This window comes from Bos grunniens, chromosome 20, assembly GCF_055505025.1.
Source record: "Bos grunniens cultivar Pamir isolate PY7600 chromosome 20, Bosgru_T2T1.0, whole genome shotgun sequence".
Classification (NCBI taxonomy): Eukaryota; Metazoa; Chordata; class Mammalia; order Artiodactyla; family Bovidae; genus Bos; species Bos grunniens.
In genome coordinates this window covers 13,567,525-13,577,294 of record NC_141184.1, presented here as the reverse complement: position 1 = coordinate 13,577,294, position 9,770 = coordinate 13,567,525, and the positions used below count along the sequence as shown (strand labels likewise).

The 9,770-nt window shown below is 46.3% G+C and overlaps 1 protein-coding gene across 4 annotated transcripts in view; it reads left to right on the top strand.

Moving 5' to 3' along the window:
• Nucleotides 1–690: 690 nt before the first annotated feature.
• The window catches only part of ANKH (ANKH inorganic pyrophosphate transport regulator), a 171,419-nt gene continuing 162,339 nt past the window's right edge, over nt 691–9,770 (top strand). The window contains exon 1 of one of the 4 annotated variants that reach the window (XM_086361261.1): nt 691–1,178. In XM_086361261.1, coding sequence (XP_086217387.1) covers nt 1,083–1,178 — 96 coding nt within the window. In that variant the 5' untranslated portion in view covers nt 691–1,082. The remainder of the gene's footprint in view (nt 1,179–9,770) is intronic. The other 3 variants (XM_086361259.1, XM_086361262.1, XM_086361258.1) reach the window with 3 other exon arrangements.

Here is a 9,770-nt window from a genome sequence, read left to right as displayed (position 1 = left end):
TCTCCCGCCCGCCCAGAGCGAAGCCTCCATGTCTCCCGGGCCCCCAGCTGTCCAGGTGGGCCCCAAGCAGGTCCCCGCTCCGCTCTAGGCGGCCACCCGGGGATGGGGCTGGCGCGGCGCCTGCTATGGGAGGTGGGGTCCTCCTAATCCCGCTCCCTCCCGGCCCCTGCGCGCCCCATCCTTTCCAGAGCATCCGCGCTCCAGCCGCCCATTTCCCACACGTCCTGGCTCTTCCCGGGACGGTGAGGGGAGCCCAGCACCCCCGGCCCCACGCGGCTCGGGCGTCAGGGCCCGGCCAGGGAGCCGGGGCGGCCCCGGAGCCTCCCGATTGCTGGGTGCGCTCTCCTCCTCAGGCGTCCCCCGGGCGGCGCCCTCGGGTGCAGGCCGCGCGTTCGCCAGACCCCCCCAGCCCGCTTCCCCCGCAGCCCCGCGCCGCCGCCCTCTCGGCGCGTCCCGGGCACCGCGCGGCCCGGACGGCGGAGGCGGCGGCTCCGCGGCCCGTGCGTGCGCAGCGCCCCCCGCGGCCGAGCGGAGCGCAGACGGCGGCGCCGGGAAGGAGGGCGCCGCCCGCCCGCCCCGGCCCGGCCCGGCCCGGCCCGGCCCCTTCCCGAGTTCGCCGCCTGCCCCCAGCCCCCGGGGCCGCGGGCCGTGTCCGCGCCTCCGCGCCCGCCCCTGATTTCCTCCGCGCGGCGGCGGCGGCGGCGGCGGCGGCGCCTCGTGCGCGCGGTTATTTATTTCCGGGCCCAAAGCGCTTATAATGGAGCCGCTGTCAGCAGAGCCTCCCGCCGCCGCCGCCGCCGCCGCCGCCGCCGCCGCCGCCGCTGTCCCTCCTCTTTTTTTTCCCGGCAGATCTTTGTTGTGTGGGAGGGCAGCAGGGATGGACTTGAGCTTGAGGATCTCCTGCTAGAGCAGCCGCGCTTGGAGAGAGGGCGCCGCAGCCGCGAGGAGGAGCCGCCGCCGCCGCCCCGAGGCCCCTCCGGACCTGGCCTCCGCGTCCTCCCGCGCCCCCGCCCGGCCCGCGCCTCCCGGCACAGTCCCCTCGCGGCGGCAGATGTGTGTGGGGTCAGCCCACGGCGGGGACTATGGTGAAATTCCCGGCGCTCACGCACTACTGGCCCCTGATCCGGTTCCTGGTGCCCCTGGGTATCACCAACATAGCCATCGACTTCGGGGAGCAGGTAAGCCCCGGCCACCACCACCCTCCCCCCACCGGACAGCGACGCCCCACACTCTGCGCCCCGCGCCCAGCTCCTTGCTCCCTCTCTGCCTTGGCCTCAGATGCCCGGGCATTTAGTGGATGGGGACAGAGGCGAGTCACCTGCTCCGAGAGGCTCTTTTTAAAATCCTAGAACATTTGGTGGGGTTGACAGCTTGTCAAAGATGACTTTCTGGCATTCCATTCCTCCTCCTCCTTCCCCCAATTATTCAGCAGACTTTTCCAGCTCTCCCTGGAAAACGTGAAAAACCCGGAGGGCTTGGAGCTTCACCTATAGAAAGGTTTTTCGTGCACGGAAGGAGTATTATGTAATTTGTGATTATGTAAACCTCTGGTTTATGAGTAAAATGTAGTTTCTAATAGCTTGAGTGCCGGCGGTTTTATTTATCCCGAGTTTGTGGTGATGGTGATGATGGGGGGAATTTTGCATTAGAATGTGTTCAAGTTGATTTCCCAGGTACTACTACTTTCTTTTTTTTTTTTTTTTAAAGCTCTTGTATGAATTAGAGGTGTCCCAGCTGTGTTCTGATAAGCCAGCCATTGGCCATCTCTAGTTTGGGGTTTCTTTTTTTTTTTTCCCGTCTTGGATCACCAAAGAAGGGGCGCACATTTTTGTTTGTTGCCTTCTCATCCTTGTTTCTTTTTCTTGTTTTCCCCCATTTCTGTCCATGTGGCGTCATTGCAAATCGAGCGCTGCAGACTCCAGCAGCGGGGCTTTGGTGCTTGGCACTCCCCACTCCGCCGGTGGGGACCGTTTTCGCAGGCCTCCTGCGGGATGCGGTTGCATTTTTAAGGCTGGGAAGAGTGTTGGGGGGAGGGGGCAGCACCTGTCACCTTGATGGGCAGGTGTCCGAAGGGCCCCGGGGAGTGACTGAGCAGCACCTGCCATTGTCGTAACATATGTCTTTTCCTTTAAGTCAGGAGACTTGAAGGATGTTTGTATAGAAAAAGCATCTATTTAGATGCACCTTTAGTTTAAAAGAAAACAAACTAAAACAAATAGTTTTTCAGAAGGGGATACATTTGACTCCTCCTTTTGGTGAGTATCTGCTTGCCTTTGTCTCTCTGTGCTCAGAACTTTTGACTGAATGCAACTGTTTAGCTAGGGAATGCTTAGCCCATCTTAAAAGCTACTTTTTTTTACTTGAAATTGTGTTGCGGACAAGTGTTCACAATGTAGCAAAGCCTCTGGAGACCTCTGTCTAGCTAGGAAGCCAGCTTAGTTCTTTTGATGAAATATTATGTCTTTTCTGTTGCCACTTTGCTCTGCCAGCACCTCCCTAGGGTCCTCCAAGGGCTCCACCTTCCCCCCTCCCCTCTCCTTCTTGCATAATTAACTGGTGACTTTGGGCATTTCCTCTAAAATTTGGAAAGGTTTTTAGGCCCGAACTTATTACATTGCACATTTTAGGTGAGTTAAGTTCAATGTGTTCACCTTAACCTTTTACTATTTTCTTGTCTTCTCGGAGCTGCCCTAAAGGCTCTGAGGTTGCTCAACTGATCCCTTCTTCCTGAACTGTGGTGCCTGTGTGTGTGTGTGTGTGTGTGTGTGTGTGTGTGTGTGCTATAGGGATAACTGGGAGAAATGAGTTTTCTTTGCCATAATTAAACGGCCTGAAACATACCACAGTGTTGCCTCACATTTGCCTTGATTTAATGCAAGGTGATACAACTAAGAATTTTATTTTAGTGTAAAGAAAGGAGTCTCCCTGAGATCATAAAAGGGAGGCTAGACATAAAAGAAGCCATACAAGTGGTCTATCCTAGTGGGTCTAGTTGAAACTCATCCTTGAGATGCTAAGCTCCTCGATGTAGGTGACATAGCAAAGTGCTGAAAGAGTCATCTTGTTTCACAGAAGCAAGTTTTATCAACAAGTGTTTTTTGTGTTTTTTTTTTTTTTTAGGCCCTTATCCCTTAAGTGCCAGTGTATTTATGGGGTTACAGGCTGCCTGGTGGTGGAGATAGTTTATCAGAGGTGAGGGTAGAGAGATGGAGGGAAGAAACTGATATGTTTCCAAAACCTTGCTTTGCCTTCTGGCATCAGATGATAATTTGACAAAACAGGGCAGAGTGCAAAGAACAAAACTGACTTTTTCTTACTGTAAAACTGAAGGGGAAGAAAAACAGTGTGAGCTAAAGAGTGACTGGGTCTTAGGTGGGTTGTGAATAAAAGAACATTTTAGCCCAACTGCTTTTAGGCACAATAAAGAGGAGGAAAAATGATCCCATTATATGCAAATATGGATCTACTTTAGACTTCTGAAAGTATGCAGCTCTTGACATGGAGTCTTATCTAGTTCTCTAGACAGATGGACACATGTAGGTTTCTACCTTCTTTCCAAGCAGGCAGGTGTGTTACACCTTGCTCTGGGCGAACAGTGATTCACATTTCAGTAATTTACTAATCCTCAAGTAGGCAGGTGACATGGGTGTCTAAAGGTCAGAACAGCCCCTGGTTCCCAAGCTTTCGAGAGGAAACCCAAAATTAAAAAATAAAGCATCTCACTTGCTTTTAAGTCTCAAGAACGAAAGGATACTGAAATCATTTAAAATGTTTCTTAGGTTAAGGTTTTTCTGTTCGTAAACATCTTGGTTTGTGGTTTCTGTAGAAAATGTGGACAGAACTTTTAAAATGAAAATCCAGCTATATGCACGATTCCACTGAAATTTGAATAAGCTGCCCATGTGACCACGTGAAGTTATTACAGTCATCTCAGAGCTGTTAGTGTTGGAGGGAGGGCGCTGTGAAAAGGCCTGTGACGGTCTATCCAGGGCCTCCTGATGGTTTTCCATGAACATTATCTGTTTTGTATAGCTTTCCCTGTAATGTTAAGGTCAGCCAAGGAAGAAACCCGAATATTATGGAATATTTATTCTAACAAAATCTTTCATCACACTTTTCAGTTTTGATGGTGGTAGTAATTTGGAGGTCAGGGCACGTGTTGAATTCTACACTGGAAAAAAAAAAAAAAAAGGCTATATGAAATAGAATGACCTGCTTCTTAATATTAAGCATAGGCATCATAGAAAAAAATGGACTTCCCTGACGGTCCAGTGGTTAAGACTCTGAGATTCCAATGCAGGGGGCAAGGGTTTGACCCCTGGTCAGGGAACTAAGATCCCACATGCCCTGCAGTGCACCAAAAGATAGAAGAAGAAAGAAAAAAAGAGAACACATCGCTTATTGCAGAAACTAGAATAATGTTTGTAGAACCCTTTAGGTGTGTTGAACACTTTATGAAAATTGTACTATATGTGAAATTATCATTTTATCTCTATTTTTACAGATTAAGAATCAAAAGGATTCATTGCTTCCATTCATCGAGCACTTTGTTTGTATTTGTAATGTCTCAGCACATGTTATATATGGGGAAAGAATAAGAGGCTTAGGCATGTTAAGGCATAAGTTCACACAGACAGTGCAGGGCAGAATCAGGGTTCAAACCATGTCTCCCTGGCCCTTAGCCATTCTGGTCTCTGCTTATGCACTGAGAGCCACCCCAGGAGTTTTCTTAGAAATTTAGAAGCAACTTCTGGCTTTTCTAAGTCCCAGCCTTGGTTTAGATGTAATCTTAGCTGTCATATTTTGAATTTTAAAAGACTCAACAGATGTAGGATGGTCATAACAAAAGTCTTTCAGGAAAGGCAGATTGTGACCAAGAGGGTCATGTAAGAAGAGTCCGATTATCTAGATCATTAATTAAATCAATGCTGTATCTTACTTTGATGAGGTTCGCATAGCCTTTGGTTAAAAGTGAGGGGAAAGAGGAAGAAACAAGTGATATTGCCCCAAATTGTGTAGAAATCACTTAGTCTTTATCATCTGAGCAATACAGATTGCTAAGGAAAGACGGAAGATGCAGAGAGAAGTTATGAATGATGTATTTCTTCAGAAGTGTCTGCAAATGTCCATTTGATGTCACCGTATTCAAATGGCTGTGATTTCTGTTTAAAATCAAACTTGATACAAGGTCCCTGAATTCCTTAAAAGCCAAGTTCGCCAAATTATGTAGACTAAATCAGTAATTCATTTTTTAGGGTATCTGTTAACACTTAAAGGTGGCACTATTGGTAAATTAGTCTCTGCTAATGCTAGAGACCTAAGAGACACGGGTTTGATTCCTGGGTGGGGAAGATCCCCTGGAGGAGGGTACGCCACCCACTCCTGTATTCTAGCCTGGAAAGTCCCATGGACAGAAGAGCCTGGAGGGCTACAGTCCGTGAGGTCACAAAGACATGACTGACGTGCCTTAGCACATACACACGCCATGACACTTAAAATGTTAAAGATGGCTTTGCTGGGGAGACTTGAAAGAGAAAAAAGATAACGTTGTTCTCATTGAGGAAGAAACGTGTTCTGCTCTGTGCCAGGCAGTTTGACACCCAAGTGATTACTTGTTATTGCAGGTTATTTCAGATAACCCTGAGTGAATCAATCAATTTGGTTGGGTCCAGTATGATACCAGGAAAGACCCAAGTTAATCTGTGAGCGAAGAGTTTTGCATATGAATTGTTAATTACTAGAGTAAGATGTGTGACAGGAATGTTTCACGTTTCCCCAGCCCCCTTTCTTACTTGTGAAACCTTTAGTTAGGTTTCCATGGTGTAAGAGGGTTTCAAATTACTAACATCACAAAATGGGGGGAGAAAAAGAGAGAGAGAGAGAGAAGCCCCAGAAAAGTGGCTTAATAAATATTCCCCTTGTCTGCTAGTAGAGAAATGAGCTCCAGCCCACCCCAGTTTTAAAAAGGTCTCCAGGAGGTATGGGAGTGTTTTTCAGTGAATGTTGTACATGGTACTGGCCACTTCATCCAAGGTCAGTACATGATGCTGCAAGCTCCCCAGGCTGAGCTTGCCCTCAGTAATAACAAAAGTGTCCATTGCTTGTTTCAGTTTCCAAAGTACTGACAGAAAAGGAGACCCCAGAATGCATTTCTAAGTAACTGTAGGCGAGAGACTTTTTTCCTCCTTCAGTCTATTCTATACTCTTGGACTAACTCTCAAAACAGCATTTATGTTTTTGAATTATTAAAGTAACATATGCCATTTAAAGTTTGGTTTGCTTGTGGGCTCAGCCAGGTTCCACTCTTTGCAAACCCATGGACTCTAGCCCACCAGGCTCCTCTGTCCATGGGATTTTCCAGGGAAGAATACTGGAATGGGTTGCCATTTCTTTCTCCAGATGATCTTCCTGACCCAAGGATTGAACCGATCTCTTGCATTTCCTGCATTGGTAGGTGCATTCTTTACCACCGTGCCACCTGGGAAGCCCCCAAAGTTTGGTTACATATTAAAAAAACATGGGGGAAAACGTAAATTACCTCTAATGCTACTGTGAAGAAAAACCCTATAATATTTTAGATATCTCCTGCCTTTTTTTTTTTACATAATTAAGGAGATATATATACATATATATATATATATGTATGTTTCACAGAACTCACATGTATTTTTCCCATGTCACTTAAAGTATTTAACTGTGGTTTGAAGTAGCAGCATAATTTGTGATTGTGTGAACATGCATAATTTCATTTGCTGTATATTCTCCTATTTAAATGTTGAGGGGTTTTTTTGTTTGCTTTTTCCAGTGTAAACTTAGTGGACATCTTTGTGTAATAGGTAGATAATGTGTTTTCTCTGATTGCCTTGGGCGTCATGCCTGGCATAAGTTGATGCCTATTTCAGTTTCTCATTCCTACATAGAAACTGAGGTCACTGGCAGTCTGTATTTAGTCAAGGACACTGGCCCTCTTTAGTTCTATTGACAGTTACTTCTCCACTGTGTTTTCCCAGTTTCCTTTAGACATACTGATGTATTTGCATCTAAAGTACCTCTCTTCCATTGCACTTAGGTAAGTAGATTATTTCTAGAACCTCAAAGATATAATCTTGTGGTTTGTTTCTTTACTCATTTATTTATTGGGGTGGTTTGATGAGCAGCCTAACTACTACTTTGTCAGAACACTTCTTCCTTCAGAAGGTATTCTAATACTTCATGCATCAAGACAATATCTAAATCTTTTTCTAGTAATACATCAAATTCTTTAAAAGCAGTTTTAAAAGTATACCAAATAATAATAATAATATATAACATAATAATAATAATATTTATGGTACCATTTCACTTTTTTGACATGACAAACCCAGTTTCATATTTGTGGCCAGTAACTGGTTTCCATGTCTTTTTGCTCTCCCTTGTCTGATCTGGGGCAATGGGGTAGATTATGTTGGGATGAGAGGTGAGAGGTCATATGTGGAAAGTCATTCCTTTAATGTCCTGTATAAGTCAGAATAAATAAACTCGTTAAACTTATCCCAGAGTGACTTGGGTCATGTCTACATTTTAAAAAATCCATTCGGTAATTTTTTTAGCACCTGCGACTTAATTAGTCGATGAAGTGATGCCACAGCGCTGCATTTTCTGGGTACGAGCTACCTCTCTGTGAGTGCATTTTCTTGATAATTGAAGCATATCCCTTAAAACGCAGATCGCTGGTTTTCTTTTTGTAGCACGAGATTGTTATTGCTGGAAAGCTATATTGCAATTTTTCTACCATATTAAATCAATGCTGTATGCAAAGCACAAAGAACGTCTTTCTCGTGGCTTGTGAATGTTGTGCAAGGCAATCAGCTGACAAGATGTCCACTGACAGGTGATATTCAACAGACTTAACAACGAGTTTGGCACTGACTGATAAAATAAAAATAATAAGATAATAATGAATGAAAATAGCAAATATATGTTGAATACTTGCTTTTTCATTTTCTGCTTTGGATCTGCCCTGGACCCCAGAAACTAAACTCCATTAGAAGGCCATGAAAAAAATGAAGAATATATAATTTTGGAGGCCTCCCATGGGGAAAAAAAAAAGCATATATACTTTATGACACTAGCCCTCCTGCCCTGGCCTAATTTTGTTTCTCTTCTAGAGAGATTCTAGAGTCCCTGTCAGGTAGGTGATATTTGAATAAGGGAAGCATTTGACACAGGCCCTGCTCTCAAATCAGGTCACATCAGTTGAGAAAACATACAGGAAACACTTTTGCAGTCGGAGCATCACAGAGAAGATGGCTCGTTGTGCACTGCTGTTTGTGATAACGTGAAGCGAGGCATTCAGCATTCTAAGTAGCACACACTGAGTGTGTGGTCTTGGCGATGAAATAGTAAGCCGTGAAGAGGTCGTTCTCACAGCTTGTCTCCCCTGCCTCCTTCTCTCTAAACTCTCCTGTCCCCAAAGTGGATACCACCTGTCTATAGAGATGAGAATCCCATGGACAGAGGAGCCTGGCCGGCTACAAGAGTCGAACATGACTTAGCGACTAAACCACCATAGAGATGAGAATAGAAGTCACAGGAAGGGAAATTAGTGGACTTCATACCAAGCCATATAAACCACAGGTTTTGTTCCTGTTTTTTGTTTTGTTTGGTTTTTAATACATACTTTCGGTCATGCCTTGTGGCATATGGGATCTTAGTTTCCTGCGTGCACGCGTCAGTGAGTCGTGTCCAACTCTTTGCAACCCCGTGGACTGTAGTCCGCCAGGCTCCTCTGTCCATGGAATTTTCCAGGCAAGAGTAGTGGGGTGGGTTGCATGCTCCAAGAGATCTTCCTGACCCTGGGATCAAACCCACATCTCATGTGTCTTCTGCATTGGCAGGTAGGTTCTTTACCACTCGCACCACCTGGAAAACCCCTTAGTTCCCTAACCAGGGATCAAACCTATGCCCCTTTCACTGGAAGATCAGAGTGTAACCACTGGACCACCAAGCAAGTCCCTCTGTTTTATTTTTGCTGTTTCTATGATTTGGGGGTCATTCAGCTGCAATGCCAACAACCAAGTACCATTCACAATGCTGAGACAAATGAGCTTATAACAACCAAGACTGTAGTTATCTCAGGTCAGCTGATGATTTCTGCATCACAACTTCCTGGTTCTATATAGTTGCTTCTCCATGCCAAAAATGTTTTCCAAGTCCATCTTGGGAAGGGAAATAACTTACTTATTTGTCAGGGCAAAGGTGGTATTTATTCCACTAGATAATGAGTGTGTACATCTGGTCCAGGAAATGCCACATGGTCCCAAGGGCAGATGGACCAGCTTCATTTCCACTGGTCTAAGTTACAGCTCACAGGGTCTAGCCGACTTATACATTTTTCATGGGGTTTTGATATCACAAGATTGGCAAGGCTTTCCATGAGACTGATGCCCAGCGCAAGGTTGTTTTCTTGTAGGTGAGTTTGTCAGTATGAACGGACAGACCTCTTACCAAAATGAGTCCACGTCTCTGTCCCCAACCTTGGGGTGGGTGAGGGGCTGGGTGGATGGCTCCTTCTTCTCTGGCATAAGGAGGCAAGAGGCACCTCCTTGCCCCCATTCTTGGCACACGTCCTGAGCCTGCTCTTCCGGCTGCAGTGTGCCCATTTTCATCCCGCCTGGATGGGGACTGCGGCTGGCCCTGGGGGACCTATGACTCCAGGCTGGGAGGAAGTGAACAGCAAAACTGGGACTCTGGCTGAGAACTTTCAAAGGTGACTAGAAACGTGAGGCTGA